A 21,780-nucleotide genomic window follows, 5' to 3' on the forward strand; every position below is an offset into this window, starting at 1 on the left:
CTAGTAGTGCAGCTGCGGTCAGAAATGGAATGTTACCCTTAAAGTGACATTCCATTTCCAACTGCAGCTGCAATACTGTTCATTTTACTGTGGAAACGCGTCGCTGTCATTGTCCATAGTAAAATGAACAGTATTGCAGCTGCAGTTGGAAATGGAATGTCACTCTTACGGTGCATGAAAACGCTAACTGGTTGGTCTGCATGAATGGTTGGTCCCTATTAGAAATAACCTGATAGATGTAGAAATCTGCAGTGGTATCCTGGCCTATAACTGGCATAAAGCAGACACCGCTTTTGTCTCCTGCGACTCCTCTGGAACGATGATGAGGTAATTATTTCCGCCCTAGGACACAAAGGGCTTGCAGCGCCGGTGCCGTGTCCGGTACGAATGTTGGCCAAAGCTCAAGGTATTGTACCTTTGAGCATTGGCCGAGAAATGGATAGATATTTAAAATAGATGTCGAAAACTGTCGGATAATTCCGAAAAGAGACTTTTATTATGATGGAGTCCACAGCGGGGGCCACTCCAAGGGATTTATGCGTTAAAGGGAGCAAGTGATATTGCTATCTCATTCTACTGCATGGCTGCGTTCCTTCGAGTGGCCTGCGCTGGCCCATCGTGTAAAGGCTCTGTAGAGGAGCCATAACTAGCGCAGCGTCAGCTCTATAGTCTATGGCTGTTGCACGACGCAACGTTGGCGCATCGCGCAACGACGCCATTTCCAATGGCAAGTGGTTGCAACTGTATTGGTTTATGAATTATGTATAGACATTAGTTAGAAGAAACGTGTACCGTTTGTGCCCAAATAAACATTAAAACATAGCGCCTACTAGACGCCGACGCTTAAGTAAAGTTGGGGTGGCCCTTAAAGTTTGGAGCTACCAAAATTGCACAGATTGCAGATAGAATTCTGAGGGCCTACCGCGAACCACGTTCGACGTGTTGCCTCCCTGTTACACTTACGTACGAATTTACAAGTGCGACAGAGAGGCAACACGTCGAACGTGGTTCGCGGTAGGTCCTCTGAACGCGGAACGCAAAAGTCCAGACCGCTTTCTGTGGGCGCGGGCTAACTAGTCCTTGATATTATTTGTCCTATTGACTTTTGTGCTTATCAGAAAAAGACAAAATTTAACACAGGTTAGTTGAGTTTTATGACTAAGCCGGTTGTACTTTTACTAAAAAGTCTTATTCACCGTTTTCGGGTTTAGCAGCAACACGCTCATACGGATGCTCCCTACTAATTAAATTCCCTCATGTACGTCCCATCGTGCACACCGCTATCTGACTTTCAAAACACCTTATTGCAAAGAAAATAAGGTCTATCTATGATCAATAAAGTAAGTTCCTGTATTGTACCACCGTCGACGCTGTTATTTGATATAAAATAAACCTTATTGTCAAGATATAAGATTGACTGATGGTCAATTAAAAGTGTTTCGATTTCGTTGCCCGGCGCGTAGTCATTCCAATTTTGTAACCGATTTCCGATTCACTTTGACGATTCCGTAGTTGGCAATCTGGTGCGGTAAATTAGGCGCTTACGAGAATATCCTTTCATTCGAATGTACCTACCTTCTTTCACTTTCGGGAGCGGTTTTAGAAAAATATCGAAGCGGTATACTTAGAACCGCAAACTTTACAATACCTAAAGGGTTATTAGAACCTGTTTGATGTAAAAATAATAGATGAATTATTGTTATTACTGCAAGAATGGAAGAACAAAATGGAATTTATAAAATCGTGTTAAAGTTCAATTATCGACAGCATTTCTTTACTCAGAGACATACAACCGTAAAACCACTTTGAAGAAACTCATTATGACGAAATAACAGGAAAAGTTTTCGTATAAGCAATGGAAAAACCCATTTTGCTAGCTATGTCCCACGCCACATCTGTCTAATTAGCGGTATCAATGAAAATTGGCCGATTATGATTAATTACTACTGCGTCATGTCATGGGCTAAACTACTAAATACATACTAGGATTACTAGCAAATAAGTACCTACTATAACTAGTCAACAATGTATAACTTTGTACCTGCTTACATGTGGTTATATAGCACGGGTTTTTAGCATCAAAATTCACTCCTTGAAAACCATAAATAGTATGCAAATATCGAACAACGTCAAATATGGTTCTCAATGAGTGAAATGGACTTATTTGTAAATATAGATTTCTTGTAATAAAACCGTTTCTTAATAAGTTTAAAAAAATGAAGTTCGCAGTGTTGTTTTCTCGTAAATCGCTGAAAAAAATTGATATGTATTTTTGCTTGCAAATCATGCTCTTCATTTCTGTTTTTTGTTGACTTTAATTTCATTTTTCAATGGTATGTGTTCGATACAAGTAAATCACGATGGAAAATAATTGGATTGCTCTTATCATGTGTCTCCGAAACCTTTTGAAGTTATAATTTCTTGAGATTGAAATGATGAATTTCTTCAGAAGAAAATTTGACGAACGTCACGATGGATTTTATAATGATTACATTTTTCCTTTTGAGTACCAAAGGAAGATGAAATAGACCTATTACTGGCCACCTTATACTAAAACGGCTAAAATAAGAATTCTATTTATTTATTCACACAATTCAAGTAAACTACATGCTAGGGTAGGGTGGTTCACGTTTGTATGGGAAAAATTCAAACTCTAGCTAGAAGAAGCGGCACCCTCTCATTTTGTTACACTTGTTCTGTTGACTAAATATGCCAAGTTTTGTAATCTTATCTCAACTACAAGGTGGTGCTCAAACACTTTGAATTTTTTCAAAGTTGTATGAAATCCAAAAAAATCAAGTTATTATTTTTTTGAGTTTTATGTAAGTAGTAGTTTTCACATTATTTGAAAGTGTGATTTAAAAGTTATTTGGTGAAAAGCCATTTTTATTTCAATTTTTTATGATTTTTTTAGGTGAAATTCTAAAAATCTTACTTTTGTAAAATTATAAAAAATAGAAATAAAAATGTTTTTCTACTTAAATCACATGTGCAAATAATGTGAAAACAGATACTTAAATAAAATTCTTAATAATACATACTTGTTGTTTTTGGTTTTCATACAACATACAAAATTTTCAAAGTGGTTGAGCACCCCCTTGTAGTTCAGATAAAATTACGAAACTTGGTGTATTTTATCAGCATAATAAGTGTTACAAAATAAAAAAAAATGTTTTTGAACCACCCTATGCTAGGGCTTTTAATCAATTTATTCGTTAATAAAATTAGCCCTTAGAAAATAGGCTAGTATATTTCCAAACATTACTAATAATCATACAACCTAGAAACACTTAATTTTTAGGGTTCCGTACCCAAAGGGTAAAACGGGACCCTATTACTAAGACTTCGCTGTCCGTCCGTCCGTCCGTCCGTCTGTCACCAGGCTGTATCTCACGAACCGTGATAGCTAGAGAGTTGAAATTTTCACAGATGATGTATTTCTGTTGCCGCTATAACAACAAATACTAAAAACAGAATAAAATAAAGATTTAAATGGGGCTCCCATACAACAAACGTGATTTTTGACCAAAGTTAAGCAACGTCGGGAGAGGTCAGTACTTGGATGGGTGACCGTTTTTTTTTTGCATTTTTTTTTTTTGCATTATGGTACGGAACCCTTCGTGCGCGAGTCAGACTCGCACTTGCCCGGTTTTTTTCTATATTCCTAATTACAATGAACAATGTAAAACCACAGATAATACATCAAACATTGGAGCAATCGTCGCCCTAATCGTCGTTAACTACCGTGATATTACTAATAAGAAACGTCGTAAGCGCCGTTGGTTATTCATATAAATCTGTCCTTTTGCACCCGCGGAAAGGGAAGCAATTAAATGACAAATACCCACAGAGATCATTAAAACAGTGTTCATTAATTCTTAATCACTACATGTTATAGATGTCAGCGAGTCGCCGCGTTGCATTTGTTTTTGTATTTTGCGAATATAACTGCATGCGTAGGTAGCAGTTGTTTTTTATTCGAGAAAAACTGTACTTTGAGTGTGAAGTGATAATGATACTGAGATTATTATTGTGTTTTGTGTGTGTGGCTGGTTTTAGTGGGGCGCTAATAACAAAAGGTAGGAAGGATTCTTATTGTTTGCAAGGACCTTAATATACTTTGAAGGAAATAAATTTCTAAGATATTTAAGAAATATGCATGATGATTGATGAGATTAAACAAACCCGAAAAAAAAATGTTTGTATGATGATATTTGTAGGTAGGCCTGTCTGTAGCATTATAGGACGAATGGAGAATGTACGGACCGATTTGAGTTAGCTTTTTTTATTGATTATTTTGCCTGACGAATTAACGACATAGTTCTTGTAATGCTTGGTACTCTTGGTAGAAATGTGTCGATTATTGAATTTTTAATTTTTACTTATAGATAAAATTGTTACTCAACACTCATCATTTTGATGAATCGCCTCAATTGCCTGTTTATATATATTTATATATATCGCCTTATTTTATAATTTCCATTCATACGCACCGAAAAATGAACTCGGCATTTAGTCGACGTTTCATAAAATAGCGTTCGTTTGGCCTCACGAACCAGTACGGCTGCCCTAAGCAGAAAACAAGTAACCCCGTTTTGACAAATTTTTGAGGAGAGCAAAAAAACGTAATTTGTCTTTTTTGTTAGGTATTTGGTCTAAAATGTAACATCTTTTTATACCACTATGTTAAGGGCGATAAAATTAAGCTTATACAGACTTTATTTTTTTATATTCTTGTATATAAAACTTTGTACAGGCATAAAATGTTTTCTGTGTAGTTTACTGCCCGAAAATCTCAGAACCATTCTACACAAATTCAAGTATCTTGTGTTTAGCTTTGAAATAGCAAGCACTCTAGCATCTTAAATACTAAACATATTTGGCTCTCCGCTCAATAACTTTTCAAATTTTCATGCAATTCTAAAGGAAATGGTATCAAATGAAAGCTAATGACATAAGCTACCGAAAACCTATTTTTATTTCTTTCAGGTTTGTCGACTTCAAAATTTCTGTTAGATAATAAAATGCTTGAAAAAAAAATATATTTATATTTAAAACTCATTTTCTCTTGGAAAATATACCTTTTTTTGATTAGGAATTGATGTTGCCATCCTTAGACCTTCTGACACATGGTTATTGGTACCGATTTCACCGATTTTATTTATTGCCAGAGATCATTTTGTGATACAATATCCCATTCCTTCAACAAACTCTCTGTCTTCGTGGATGGGTGGTATCAAACTTCTAAATTAACGTAAATAAAGATACGGTCTTTTATGCCAAAATACGTAGGTATTCGACACTCTCAAGGAAATCAAAATTTAAAGGGTCCCTAAGTAAAAAGGTAGTAGAACTATGAAATTTGGTAAGTAATATTGTCTTACACTATATGTATGTTATGTAGTAAAGGGAATAATCTGAAAACTATAAAGTACAAAAAAATTAATAATTTAAATTTGTAAGGTGGGCGAGTCCGACTTGCACTTGTATTTTCAATAGTCCTATTTGACAGATGTCTTTGATAGGATTGAGGCTAGTGCATGACATGGTGAGAGCTGGTGAGTCCATAAAAATCAATATTTGGGGACAATCTTTCACCCGTTGACCTAGCCCCAAATTAAGCAAAGTTTGTACTATGAGTACTAGGCGACGATATACATACTTGCATAGATAAATACTTAGGTACATAGTTACTTTATTTACTATTTAACTTTACTTATGTAACAAAGTAAAAATCTAATTAAATCCTTCAAGTCAGTTTTACCTATTTCTTATAAAGCAATATCGATTCTTGGCTATGTTACCTATTAATATGGTATGTAATTGGTGGTTCTCTTTAGTGGCTAGAGTTAAACCAAGAAAAGTCTGCAGAGATTTTGACAGCACACGCAGTGCAGGTGTTATTTTAAACGTCAAACTTCTATGAACTTATGATATAAATAACACTGGCACTGAGTGTGCTCTCAAAATCTCTGCAGACTTTTCTTGGTCTAACTCTACTAAAAGACTCCTCGAGATTGATCTTAGATGATTCACATTACCACATAACATATGTCTTTATAAAAATTCAATTATTGGCATTATTTCTGGATTAAATATTTCCCTTTTGGTCAATTGAATCCAGTCAGTTATTATTTGTTTCTATTTTTTACAAAACCTTTGGCATGGTTACAGTATGATTATGATTTTCTCTTTCTTTGGCGTAGGCGTCTATCTCATGCATTCTACTTAGTGTTCTGTTTTCATTACTGTAGAAGTGTAGACAACAGTGGCGGCGCGTCAAACATATTCATAGGCAAGCCGGGGCTAATTTGGCTTACATATTTCCTATACAACTCTGCCCAAACATCCAAAAACAGGCAAGCCGATGGGAATCGGCTTTTATGGACGCGCCGCCACTGGTAGACAATACAAATAATTTTAATTGGTTTAACAACACTTTTTCTTTATACTTAAATCTCACAGACTCTTCACGTGTTAGCCTTTGACACTAATATTGCTAAGCAAATTTGTTTTCTATGTATATGTTTAAACAAGGTACCTTCTGTATAACTATGTAACTAATTTCTAACCTAAATTGCAGATTCTATTGGGAGATACTTGTTTTACCATTGTAATAAACTGATTTGCAGTAACGAATATCTACGCTAAAGTCAAGTATCTCGGTCATCTATATGAATTACAAGTATCTCTGTTTAGTTACTTGAATTTAGCGTAGAAATGAGACATATACTTGAATTTAGCGTAGAATACAGGGTCAAAAAAATATGCTTGAATTTTAAAAACATGAATATTTTAAAAACTACGTATTATTTTACAATTATTTTTTTGGTGAAAGATGCGCCTGAAATTGTAGATTCCGAAAATCCAAAAAACCCGATTTTGAAAATTTCCGAGATACTTGTTTTCTGCTTAGGGCAGCCGAGTAATTGGCTTAAAAGTTAAAACTTTTCTAACTGGGGTAAATCCGCGCTGATGGGCCGTTTGGTAATCCTGTAGACACGTGGACTGGACTGTAGTAGTTTTAACTAACCTTTGGGAAACAAGTTTAAACAGAAATAAAGTGAATGAAGAGTATTGCGAAGTTTAAGCTGAATTTATAGTAAAATAAGTAATTATTTTAATTCTATAAACCAATAAAATTTTGTACAATCGATCTAAATCAAGTTGCATTACTAGTTTACACAAGTACTTATGTAACTTATGTAAGAGAATGTAAAAAATACCGTTTGCATAAAAAAATAGTTATAGTAACAGCACCAGTCATGGGACATTTAAGAGGAAATTTGGAGTATTTATGATATTTCCCTTATAAATGTAAATGGTCTACCGCTTAGCGTGTTAAAAGATGAAAGTCCTATCCGTCTTTCATGTTTTAGGCGTGTTGTATCAAAGATACTGCAATTAGTTTCCACATATTTAACAAATTAAAACTATGCTTTTTTTCTCCAGTCATGGACACCAAAGTTCCAGTAATGGGCCCCCGGTAATGGACGTGGATCCAGTAATGGGCCCCCTATAATGGACATTGCTCTATCAGTATAAAATATTGAAATGGGGAATAAATTACGGCAAAATAAAACAATTTTTGGTATAAGCTTTTATCGCTGAATGTATTTTTCTTTCCACAGCCAATTATTATTGTATTAGATCCATCGAGACAATTCTAATATACCCTAACACAATTAGTTAGGGTTTAATGCGATAAAGTTCCCATGGCCGCCTCCTGTCTCCATCATCAGATCAGGTCCATGTTATCATAATATTGCATTATCATCCGATTTGCATACTTAATACTTAATAATAAATACTTACACAAAATTTCAACTGAATCGGAAATCGAAAAGTGGCTCAAATTCAGCTACCAAGATTGGACCCACACTAACTAACAGGGCAAGTTAAATAAAAGTTTGGAAAAACGATATTAATTTATCCGAAGTCCGAGAATACCTCCTGATTGACATATTTCTTAACTACATTTTATTTCTGTATTGTTTAAACATGAAATTATGGCATAGCAAGCATCATTCTGTCATTTGTCCCATCATAGGAGGTACGCAGTTTTACAGCTCCTATAATGGGATTGGGCCAAATACCACTATTATTTTACATCTGTGGAGTCACAACATAGTGTGTTGTATACCTTATCTCATGGTAAATGCAATTAACAAAACACATTCTAGTTTTCATCACGTATTAATTATTTAAAATTTAATAAATTAACTCACCTCTCTTAGCGAAGTTGTTAAGAATTTGTAGTGGTATTTTTTTTCAGTGACACGACAACTTTTAGGTTGACGCCAATTTCTTAAAAAACAACCAAATTTAATAAAACTTAAAACTGAAACAGCTCTAGGACTCTTATTTATGATAATATACAGCCAGTGTTTATAAACTACTTTTAGATACTTATTTTAGAGGAATTATGTTTTTTTGTCCCATTACTGGTTCCACGTCCATTATAGGGTCCACTACTATAGGTACTGAAAAATATTATCACAAAAAATGTTAATTTTGGGTGAGGGTCTGGGGCCTGAATACCAAGTCATCATAATTAGTATTGTCCATACATTTTACCACTGCTCACTTGTGGAACCAAGGTCCCGCTTGGTAACCTAATCTTTAAAAAAAAACTCACGCATTAGTTTATACGAAAGTAACTAAGTACCTTCTGATCTTCTAAAGCAGAAGGAAAACTAGGCCTTATTGGGGTAATCCGATTTCCTAACGATTATTATTAAATTATACCTATATTTTCAATATAATTATAATATTTTTTCAGAAATTTGCATAAAATGCGTCCCCATCAAAGACTGTCTGGTGTTCGGGAACCTGACCAAGGCAGAACAAAAGCGGTGGACGGCTGACTTCGCTTGCACCCTTCCTAAGCTGGATACCGAGGTCGACTACGGGATAGCTCCTTACGCCAAAGGAGCCTATGTATGTTTTTATTATGATTGTGATTATGATTATTACCCCAAAGGAGCTTATGTAAATTTTTATTACACCAATGAAGCCTATGTAAGTTTTTGTTACATCAATGGAGTCTGTGTAAGTTTATATTACATCAAAGGAGCCTAAGCAAATTTTTATTACACCATAGGAGCCTATGTAAGTTTTTATTACACCAAAAGAGCCTGTGTAAGTTTTTATTACACCAAAAGAGCCTGTGTAAGTTTTTATTACACCAAAAGAGCCTGTGTAAGTTTTTATTACACCAAAAGAGCCTGTGTAAGTTTTTATTACACCAAAAGAGCCTGTGTAAGTTTTTATTACACCAAAAGAGCCTGTGTAAGTTTTTAGAACTCATTGTCATTAATATGTTCCTCGCAATGTCCCGGCTTTTTGTCAACGCTTATAAATCCTATGAATTGGCGTAGGCACTCGTTTTAACGAAAGCGTTTGCCATCTGACCTTCCAACCCAGTGGAGAAACTAGGCTTAATTATTGGGGTTAACCCGGTGTCCTCGCGGTGTTCTCCTTCACCAAAAAGTGACTGTTAAATATTAACTATTATAATCGTCCCGTACATAAGTTCCGAAAAACTCATTACGAGCCGGGTTTTGAACCCATGACTTCCAGATTAACAAATTCTGAAGTCGTACGCTACTCGGTAGGCTACCAGCACTTTTTTTATGCCAGAATAATATTCTTGCATAAAAAGATATGCATATTATGCACAGCTAAACCATACTATATCAAGGCAATCTAGCTTAGGATTACCTCCATATTCACACATTTACCTACTGCATTCACTGGTAACCATAATTAAACATTGAATATATGTATTCCAATTATGTATGCTAAAATATACTTATATTTTCTAGAGTAAAGCCCTATAATTTTGTTATAATTACCGCAATTATTTACACTAGCTGACAAATATGTGGCGACAATATTTATTGTCATGACACAAATGTAACATATATTTACGTTAAAATAGAGTACAGGGACCGACAAATACATTATAATTCACGTTGTGCACATATTTATGCTTGTAATTAGCTATTATTTTTAGCATTTAAGCGTTTTATTAGTCCTGTCCGGATATGATAGTCATTCTTGTCTACGTGACAGCGTGATAAAACGGTGTCCGTCACTTTCTACACGGTGTTAAAAAGTGACAGTTGTGACACGTGGATAAAGATGGATACAGCCATCCATAATACGCCGGCAGAACCCTAGTGTAAATTGTAAAAAAAACTGCTCGTGGCTTTATATTGAATTGATGCAAACAAAAATTCTTTCATATTTATTTAAAACTGATTAAAATTAATCCTTATGAATTCGTTTCCATTCAAAGGGACATCATTAAAATTGCAATTTGCAATATACGAGGTCCACTTAACAAGTTTAGTGTAAAATTATAATAGGTAAGTAAATAATATTAACTGTGCTAAACTGGAGATGAACAGACAGAAGGACAAATATAGTGAAACTACTAGGACGGTAGATTATAATTAAATAATCGTATTTATTTATTTAGAAATTTAAACCAGGTAACAAGGCCCATATTACAAATACCTTACAGACTAACATACATATGTATAAACTTAAAACTAAACACTATTTAGCCAATAAAACGGCGTGGCTCCGTTGCATCGGCTGCTCTTGTGTCGGATTCGGCAGTTTGCCCCGGAATCTTTCGATACCTTTCACACGGACACGATTTTATCTTCAATTCAAAAATAAATTGAAGATATATTTTTCTCGTGATGCATGTTTGGGGGTCATCCATTAATTACGTCACACGTTTAGGGGGAGGGAGGGGGTCAAGAAAATGTGACATATTGTGACATGGGGGAGGGGGGAGACACAAACTTTGTGACGTCACTTTAACTTCATCAGTAACCGAAAATTTATTTAAATTATTTAGTTCGCTGTACATTTAAATAACAAGTTTTTAATACGAAAATAATTGTTAAGCGTTTAATTTTCTTTCCTAAGAGGTTTTGGGTTATAAAATTACTAATATTTATATCGTCAAAAATATTTTGATAAAATATTAATAATACTTAATTCGATTTGGCGATTTCGTAGAAAAAATGTGACGTCACACTAGGGGGGAGGGGTTTGCCAAATGTGACCAAGTGTGACAAAGGGGGGGGGGGGGGGGAGGGGTAAAAAAACCTAGAAATTGGTGTGACGTAATTAATGGATGACCCCTTGTCATTAAAATTGCAATTTTATCCATCGGGCCGATTAATCAGCGTGACGTCATGTAGGTCGGCGCATGATAAATTGCAGTCGTCGCCACATAATTACCAGTTCCCTTCACATGTAGGGAATTCCAATTCTGTTGGGGAATCAAGCTCGAGTTTATAAGTATTATTTTATATTATAGTAAGCAGTAATGTACTCGTAATGAAGTCGTTAGTTACTAAAACATTATTGCTGCTGGGGTAAATAGGGCAAAACATAAATAGTACATTACTACAGAGGCCGGGACGAAAAGGGTTGCCGGCCGAAGACATATAGACGGCCGAGCGAAGCGAGGCCGGATAGGTCTGAGCGCGGGCAACCCCATTTCCCGCCGAGGTATGTATAGTGCTTTTCTTAAACATGCAATGAAATAAATAAAATAAAAAATACACGAAACCCAAGTTTTATTTATAGAAAAAACTAAAAGTAAACTACACCCAAAATATAACCCACACGTACCTAGGTATATCAATATCACGCGTATGTTTTACACGAGTCGTGTATTTTTACTACCCGTATATTTTCATGTATCTTTTTTCGCCTTGTATCCGTCTGACTGTCGTTTTCGTCACATAAGTTTACGTAGTCTTTCAAGTTGATATCATGTTTCACACACATCGTTGCTTTATGCATGGAGTAAATAAGTATAATTTCCACAGTGTTGACGAATTTGTAGTTACATTCATTTAAAATATGCCACAAAACTGTTTCTAATAAACTGTAAGCCATTATTCTTAGTTTCTCAAATAATAAAATTGCCATAAGCAACCATATACATACTTCGTCTTTGAAATCAATTCTGCTTACGCTGCCAATTCCAACACCTACGATTACAATTAATATTAATTTCATTATTTCTTCGGAACTCATATTAAAGTCAAAAAATCAACAACGCACCATAAATCCAATAAAACAGAATGAATATTTTTCAACTTTACCTCCATAACAATTTTAAAAATATAACTACGCGTGTTTGAGTAGACCTTTTTACCGCTAACGTTTAGATGAAATATTTTGAATGTTTTAATTTGTGTAGTTAAATTTATAAATTAAAATTATAAAATTATAGAAAGTATTATTTAAGTTCATGTTGATTTTATACAAATAAAACTGCAAATTATAGCAAACATTGTTTTTTGTTTTTTTTTTATAGGCGTAGTGGCAGAGTGTCATTACGAACCATAAAGCAAATACTGCCTCTAGTTTTTTTTTAATGGATGAATGCTACGATGCTGTGTCACAAATATCTGTGAAATGAAAATTAAAAAAGAGGACTTTGCCGGCCTAGGCCTGCAAGATGTGTATGAAATTCCATTAACGACCTTTTGTCCTAGCCGCACCTGAAACGTCATACTTCGCAGCCTATTATAAGGAACATAACATCAATATTTCATTGCATGTTTGAGAAAATGTGATTTACTTGACAATTTCTTAATAGCTACAAATACAAATATGTCTGCACAATGTGAAATATTCCATTTTTCTCTATTTACTCTATTTTAACGTAAATTGTTATATTTGTGTCATGATAATAAATATTGTATTGTAAAACATCTACTACCGAATGATGCATTGTGTGGGCATTTTATAAGAAACTGCCAGATAGATCACAATTTTAGTTTGCCCGTATTCACCCCAGCCATCCCTATTCACCCCATTTGACGGTAACTTAAATCTCTATTGCACACTTTCACAGATATGCTGCCCTCACACGAACACTGCTAACTTCGCTAACCGTAGAACAGAAAGCCATGCTCCGCAAATCAGTACAAAACATCCAAGATCTGTTGAAAAATACGATTCAACGCCAAATCCTGAATATGACAGGCAAAGACAGACAGAGAATGTATGGATGAATCAGGACCAACAAAATGATAATGAGAAAGAATACGACAGTCAAAGAATGCCGTTTTGGCAGCAAGGTCCGTTTGATACAAGTTTTTTTAACAGACCGAACAGGCCTATGCAGAGTATGTTTGGTAGTAATCCGTTTCAAAACCCTTATTTTATGGGTAAGCCGAGGACGCAACCGAGTCAGAGAGGGCCGAGTGGCCGCACAGGCGGATCTGGGCAGAGTTCGGGTGGATTCGGACAAAGTTCGGGTGGATTCGGGCAGAATACGGGTGGATTCGGACAAAATTCTGGTGGATTCGGGCAAAATTCCCGTGGATTCGGACAGAGCTCGGGTGGAAATGGGCAATGCTCGGCTTTGACAAGTTTCCCGCCGGAACCGAATAAGGGCTGCTGCGGACGGGATGTTTCTGATGCTGACAGGATCATAGGTAAGTGTTTTTAAGGCTACATATAGTGACTGCAGACAGACTCTGCTGGCTTAAAAACTATGTTCAGAAAAGTAATAGTTTATATACCGACCGCTTAAATGAGTCCTCGCCTCCGCGGTACGGGGGCGACGGGGAAGGACGGCTAAGGTACGAGTAGACGGGCGGTAGGCGTACGGCTCCCGCACCTTCCCCGCTACCCTTAGTCGTACTACCCTACCTCGTCGCCCACGTACCGCGCAGGCGAGGACTCATTTAAGCGGTCGGTCTATAGTAGGTAACTACGGTAGTGTAACAGCTTACGATTTACCTATCAAATTGCATCAAATTGCAAAGTTGGCCGTTAAAAACCATCATCCATACCTACAATCTACATCCTACCGGTTAATATATAACCAAACCCAAGTCCCAAGGCTTTTTCCCATTCTGTTACCATTTTTTCATAGACTTTGTATGGCGGTTTCGGAATGGAAAGATCGAAAAATGTATGGAAATCTTGGGACACTTTTTTTCTCCTATTAGGATCAAAAGAGCTCATAATTCTGAGTAGAAATAACATAAAAAATCCCAATTTTGAAAAAAAGTGTAGGGGACAACTTTAAATAGAATGGCCCATATGAGCAAACAACTAGAAATTTGCACTTTAGATAGAGGATTGATTTCAAAGAATAAAGAGAGTCTTTTCAACTCGGAAATTCCGAGTAATACTTTTTAATTCAGACTAGGTATTCACTACTCAGAGTCGCAAAGTATTTCTATTTTAAAAAATATTTTGAAAATGCCTATTTCGTATTTTGTATTTAAATACAAATTCAAAAACTATTTTGTATTTTGCATTTGAAATACCTAGTATTATCAAGGAAGTATTTGTATTTTGTATTTAAATACTTTTTATAAAGTATTTTTCACATCTCTGACAACACAATACAATACGATACACAACACAATACAAAACAAACAACACAAGACAATGGGGGGTATACGATAATACTTATATAGGTACATACAAATGATCTAAATAACTCTGACTGTCCTAGGTGGAAAGACAACTGAGATCGACCAATTCCCGTGGACGGTGTTACTCAATTCAAAATTCACGAACGGAAGAACAACGGCGGAGTTCAGCTGCGGTGGGTCCCTAATCAGCGCACGCTACGTGCTGACTGCCGCTCACTGTTTATATGACGAAACCTCCCGATTGTCTGAGTAAGTGTAATTTAAATACTCTCTCTCTCTCTCTTTAGTCTCTCTACCCTTTGGGTGTAGGTCTCCTGCATTTTACCACAGAAGACTCACTCTCTAACAAAACGCGTCTGTTACGATCAGGACAGATATGACCGCTAGGTGGCGGAAGCGCCACGCGCGGCTTATGGCTAGCCACCAAAATTGGTATGGAACGGATGTACTTTTAGCTACCTGTAGCAAAGCGATGAAATCGCGGAGTAAGCCACTCCTGTTTTTACGCCAATCGTCACAATTATGTGCGACCTGGAGCCACTTTCCCACAGTCTTCCCTATGCATCCTGGGGTCAACTTTGGGGACGCTCTTTCCCACGTGGTCGCCACTCGAGTAAGTTTACTCCACGAACCGGTCTTTCGTGCTATGTGACTTGACCATTCTGCATAGGACTGGTCATTTAAATACTACTAGAGTTTATCTAAAGGTAGGTACAGTTTGGATTCAGAACGATACCCTAATGGTGACATTTGTACCTGATGCGCTTGCAAAGTCTACGCAAAGTAGGCGGATTGTGCCTAAAATAATTATGATAGAAGAAATATAATCATTGTTACTACACGGATTCTAGGGATGTAAATAAGAGAGATACTGACATTCCAACATAGGGAAAACTAAGCAGGTTTAATCTGTAATCAATTCGTTGCTTTTTCAGTGTCGAAATATATCTAGCGGAATACGACAAACGCACTTTCCCTCGCGACTGCATGATCAGCCCTGGTGAGGGTCGCAGGTGCATCGAGAACATAGCCATGCGAGCTGAAGATGTGGTGCTACACCCTCAGTACGATGACACGAGGTTACAGAATGATATAGCCTTGATACGGCTGAGAGGAACTGCGCCATACACAGGTATTAGAACATAAAGTGGGACCAAGAAAAGCCTGCAGCGGATTTGATAGCCCACGCAGTGCAAGTGTCATTATGCGTCATAATTTCATAGAAGTTTGACGTTTAAAATAACACGTGCACTGCGTGGGCTATCAAATCCGCTCCAGACTTTTCATGGACTGACTCTACCTAAGTCATAGGCGGGGGATACTCGTATATAGAACATAAGACAAGAGGCTTCATTGACTGTTTCATCTACAATTCTACACGGCTACACAATAGATGTAGTACATAATTATTGTTTTCCATCGTATTTTCTCGGAAATGTTCGTATTTGTGAAGTTACGCATGTAGTGCATAATTGTTTGTCAACTTCAATACTTATTGTACTGAGACTGACTGAAATAGCATAACACGTTCGTACGTTTCCGTGAAAATACGATGGATAATATCTGTAGCACATTTTGCGGCGACTTTTATAATTTCAGGCCCGTCCAGATGGGATGGTCAAATTGACAATTTGATTAGAAAAAAAAAATACGGCTCATCTATTAGCGTCCACACGGTATACAATTTCATAGCGGAATCGGCGAGTCAATGTTCTTCAATTACATTTTAATTGCGTCCACACTCCACACCGCTTAGTTAAATTGATAATTTAATCAGATTGAATGAATAACTGTCCCGTCTGGCCTGGACTGGCCTTTATGCATATACATAGGTATATCAAGTGTACCTATATTGCGTCTAAAGGCCTGTGCACACCGCCTTGCGTGTGCGTGACGTGCATGTGCGCGTGCGTTAAAATGTTGGAGCCGCACACGCACACGTCACGCAAGCGGTGTACCGTCTCTCATAAGGATCTGTATACTACAACGCCGCACGCGCACGTACACGTCACGCACACGCAGCCGGTGGGCACAGGCCTTAAATGTGCCAGCCGCGTGCACTCGTTAAGCGATAGGATTACTAATTCCGTTTGGTTGTTTGTTGCACCAACTTGATTCCTGACCAAGTGACAGAATCCTCATTTGCGGTCAGCGGGTGGTATAACCAGTTTTGTAAAACGTTAATTAACAAGTCGTGTAATTAATCTTCGCCTGCGAGATAAAAATATGCTGGTAAATTTAGTGTTTGTGTTTATAATACAATTTATTAGATTCAAAATACAATACATTTTATGTTAATCATTTGCAAAAGTAATTATTTTATTTATATTTCGGATGCAGTTTGTATTCATGGTTTTATTTTGCACAGTTAATCTTTCCAATCTGCACAAAATTATTTATTTGTGGTATTTTTGATGTGATTTTATTTTAGTTGAAATAGATTTGATATTGTTATCATGTTTATGCATAAACGACAACACGCTAAACGTTGTGTCGATAGAAAATTGAATTAAGAATCAAGGCATAAGTACCACGCTTAAATAGTCTAAAAATATTGTTAACTCCAAGACTACCATATTGAACTAGGCACAAACGAAACATCAGTTCAAACAACTCAAGAACGCACAAAAAAATCCACCTAAGTGTACCCGATTACGTAGCCATTTGTAAAGTATTTAATTCCCGATTTCCAGATTACATTCGCCCAATCTGCCTACCTCTCATCAACGTCGACAGCCCCGACTTCTCCAACCTCCCCCTCTCCGTGGCCGGATGGGGCCGGAACGGCCGCTACCGGTCCGACGTCAAGCAATCCACCGTAGTCAACCTAGTGCCCCAAGGAGAGTGTAAGCGGCACTATCCGCACCTGACGCGCCGCCATCTTTGCGCGGCGGGACACACGGGGGAGGACACGTGCAAGGGGGACTCGGGTGGGCCTCTCATGATGTTGCACAGAGGGAAGTACTTCGTCGCGGGGATCGTGAGCGGGAAGAGGGCGGACTCACCTTGCGGCTCACAAGTGCCTTCGCTCTATACTAATGTTTTCAACTATTTGGATTGGATTAGGGCTAACATCCGGAATTAGATATTTAACAAGTATACATTTGATGTTTTAGCAGCTTAACCGCGGTCAATATAAAAAAAAAAACTATATTCTGATATGATACTGAACTAGTTATGTAAACTTTAGTTAGTTCATAAGTATTTTGTTTATTAAAGAACACACTGCAGTATTTTTGTGTTTTGATTTTTATCTCAGAAATATCATTTAGCGTTAAATATGTAAAATTTAGTAAATATAATACCTATTAGACCAGTCAAATTAGATAAAAATAAAATGTTTTGCGGAATTAATTCCCAGCAAGCTGGAATATGCAAAAGATACTATCCGCACCCGACACGCCGCCGTAAATTTTGTCTATTCGCACCTGACGCGCCGCCATGTTTGCGCGGCGCGGCGGGACACACGGGGGAGGACACGTGCAAGGGGGACTCGGGTGGGCCTCTCATGATGTTGCACAGAGGGAAGTACTTCGTCGCGGGGCTCGTGAACGGGAAGAAGTCGGACTCGCCTTGCGGCTCGCAAGTGCCGTCGTTGTATACTAATGTTTATGTTTATAACTATTTAGATTGGATTAGGCTTAGACAAACAGAGTAGCCATTAACAGGCGTTCCCCATGTCGATAATAGGCGGCCAATGGTCATTGGTGTATGGACTGTCGTTTATCTGACATGGCTATTTTACCTCGCAAAAATCGGCAGATTATTTTGTACCGAAAATTACAGACATGGCGTCTCCGTTTGGTTATATCCTCTAAGGGATTAGGGCTGATATCCGGAATTAGACAATTAACAAGTTTGTATTTTATATTTCAATGTAATTATACTAAACTAGCTATGTAAAATCTAGTTAGTCCATAATTTTATCAAATCAGGTTGCGATTTCTGTAGTTCCAATAGGCCTGTAAGCACCGTGATGGCAACAAATCCCTTCACGATGTCGTCACCCGTCTAGACACGGTATTATAAGCCCCTTAACGCACTTATAAGATGTTCCGTTAAGACCCTAGTGGGAAAAGAGCACGTTTTCCCGGCCAGTGTTTTGTGAAAAACACGATGGACCAGAATGGTGTTTGTTGGGTTTAAGGACGAGAACTAGGTACCTACTCTATATACATAGTCTGGAAAAACAACATGTCAGTCAGTAAGAACCAGGAATATCATACTCATCCCTTTCTTTTGGGTGCTAGTACTAGTGTAAAACAAAGAGAGTTTTGAAAAATGTAATGCCAGTGCCAAGGATGGGGTCCCTTTGTTTCCCATAAAGTTTTAAGTCATAATGTATTGTTTGTCATATTATCGTTAGTCATAAAACTGAAACCGTTAACTTTTCAGGATTTTCGTAAGGTCATTCTATAGATGGGTTAGGTTAGGTTAGGTTTGTTTTATGGCAATCCTGAAAAGTTACACGTTTCTGAGAAAAACCAATTATGACTAACGAAAATTCGGACAAACAATACATTGTGACTTAAAACTATTTGGGAAACAATAGAGACCCGCCAAGGATACATGATCTGACATTGCTGAAGATATCAGAGACTCAATATAGAGACCTTGGAGAGACTATTCAGTTCTGGTCTTCATTTGGTTCTAAGACTGACAGGGGTCCAAGAAGATAGTCAGGATGGGAATTAGGACGCCACATTTTTGAGGGCATATGCCCAGTGACATGGACCCGTCGGTATGTGAAAAAGAGCCTACCTATCTAAAACTTTACTCAAAAGAGCAATTCTATTTGATATTGTACCAAAATTTTTTGTACCTTTTACAATTGTGAATTATTATATTATTTACGAGTTTTTTTCCATTTTTACTGAGAAAAAAGTTACGGTTTTCAATACAATCTTCTATGATCGTAACAAAACGGACGAAAAAAAAGTATGAAATTATGGGGACACTTTTTTCGTATTAGGATCAAATGAGCTCGTGATTCTGAGTAGAAATAATAAATTGCAAGTTGTAAAACTAATCGTAAACGTAATTGACAAAAGTTATACAAGAACAACAAAAGTTCCTATAAAAAGCACCAAACGTTTATACCGACATCCGAAGAACATTAACTCAACATGAATCTATCTCATTGCATCTCCACATCTCTCGAAAAGTATCACGGCTTCCAAAACATTAAACTTCCGTACACGCCCACCATGACTAGACCTCCCTAAGCTCATAGACGAGTGTTTTAATTGCCACTAGGAAGGGATCAACGCAATTTGGCGCTATTAAAGGCAGACACAATGTCTAAGATGCAGGTACTTGGCATTGTCTCGGAATGGTGTCTCGTGCCTGCCTTGGCATAATAAAGTTGCTTGGCTGAATTTCAGGAAGACATCATGATTAAAGGGTAATCAGTTAAGAGAACGTTTTAAGACTTGTGTTGGATGAAAAGTGAAGCACCTGGTGCAATCGAAATGTAGACGTAGTAGTTTTACAGTGTACACTTACAGGGTAAAATTTTAACCACCAGCCATACTCTGCGTAGTGAATTTATAGATCATACTGAACAACTTTTGCTATAGGCTAATAGTGAAAAATTGTTGGCTTTTTCATACATTCCGGTGAGTAAAGTTAAAATTTTAAGAATCACACGAACCGCCAGCTAAAAGCCGCTCCCAATACAATCGAATTTACTCTCTCATTTTAAAACGACATGCTTAAATTAAATAGGTACATGAAACTTGGCAAACGTAATACGTATCTATGTCTGGTAAGTATTAGTTACCGTTTTAATAATAAATCCGATATTAAATTTTATAGACTTTTATATTAAAGACAACTGCGTTTTTCTTTCAACGTCAATAAACTCAGTAAGATCGAGTCAAAGATATGTTAGAAAGGGCCTTATTACAAAGGAATAAGATCTAAAATAAAAACTTGACAGTAAAGTTAATTCCGCTAAAACCTATGTAATTAGACGACGGAAATAACCATTACCAAATAACAAAGAAAAGACAGATTTTCCGAGAATATTTGAGTCTGGCCTTTTTACGCCACAACGCCTCGATGGTATTATAAGACTAAGGAAATTAATTAAACTCTAAGAAGAGGCGGTTTGAAATTATTACCTACAGTACCTAACGTAATATAAAAATATAGGTATAATTGTAAATATATTAGTCTCACTAACTCTCCGACAAAAAAAAACCACTTCCGCACAAGTTCCGAAGTCAAAACTCTCATGTTTAAAACGACATTTTGAAATTAAAATGACATAATATATGTATGTATTTCATAATATATTTTTGTTTTAATAATACTTCTGACTGAATATCTATATCGTTGCTAAAAATTGTTAAACCAAATTATGTTAAATATAGAGCGACTAACTTTTACATAGTTAATAGGCGACATTCCGAATAATTGGCGAAGAGGGCCAATCATTGCTTAGTTACTTATCCTTTTTTTCTTTTATCCTTTATCAATTTGCGTGACATACGGCCTGAATCGAACTATTAGTAATAACGGTACACCGTGAAATTCGGGAATCAGCTGCAAATGGTGTTAGAGGTATGAAAATCGGCACGCCCACTAGTTACTCGCCCAGCGGTGAGCTATAAATATCGCCGTGTCTCTTTTATTTACACGGGAGTGCTTATCTTTTGTTCGTGTTTATAGCCGATAGCTCATAGCTTACTAGCTCGCGGTGGGACCAGTGCCTTAACACCATTTGCAGCTGATTTTGGTCAACCGCTAGCACTAAATAAGATACGTCTAGATACGATATTGATTAGATATGTAATATTTGACGTATCTTAAAGTTCGAAACGGGCCGATATAGCGACATAATATTGCAACTTTTACGTAAACATGACTAGAATCTAGTGGCGACAAAATTAACTTGTCCGTCTTGTTTGTCTCCCCCTGTCGGCTTTCTGTCTGTCTCCGGTATAAATCTGCTTTATTGACGCATTGCTCGTAAAACTCTTATAGGCGCTTTGACGTCTTTAGACAGCAAAACAAGATGTTACTGTAGCTGTAGTGAATAATAATAATATCAATAGGGATAAGTGCGGCCTTCAGTTTGAGCCCTGTTTACACTAATGATCCCTGTTTACCTACTGTTACCGATATCGCCAAAAGAATTGCGCAACTGAAGTGGGAATGGGCCGGCCATATCTGCCGCAGGGATGACGACCGATGGGGCCAGCGAGTACGTTCTGGAGACCTCGACTGGGAAGCCGGAGGGACGCAAAAACCACGAGCCAGATGGTCGGACGACATTAGAAAGACGGCAGGGCCGACCTGGCATAGAACCGCCGCATACAGAACAACATGGAAATCC

At 37.2% G+C, this 21,780-nt stretch overlaps 1 protein-coding gene across 1 annotated transcript; it reads left to right on the plus strand.

Moving 5' to 3' along the window:
• The first annotated feature begins 3,888 nt into the window (after positions 1-3,888).
• Positions 3,889-17,671, plus strand: LOC134667156 (serine protease easter-like). Its single transcript, XM_063524467.1, has 6 exons — positions 3,889-4,079; positions 8,783-8,940; positions 12,899-13,484; positions 14,519-14,687; positions 15,374-15,570; positions 17,132-17,671. Exons 1-6 carry the CDS (start codon positions 4,013-4,015, stop codon positions 17,521-17,523), a joined length of 1,569 nt encoding a protein of 522 aa, XP_063380537.1. The 5' UTR covers positions 3,889-4,012; the 3' UTR covers positions 17,524-17,671.
• The last annotated feature ends 4,109 nt before the right edge of the window (positions 17,672-21,780 follow it).

The sequence above is a fragment of the Cydia fagiglandana genome, chromosome 9 (genome assembly GCF_963556715.1).
Source record: "Cydia fagiglandana chromosome 9, ilCydFagi1.1, whole genome shotgun sequence".
Classification (NCBI taxonomy): domain Eukaryota; kingdom Metazoa; phylum Arthropoda; class Insecta; order Lepidoptera; family Tortricidae; genus Cydia; species Cydia fagiglandana.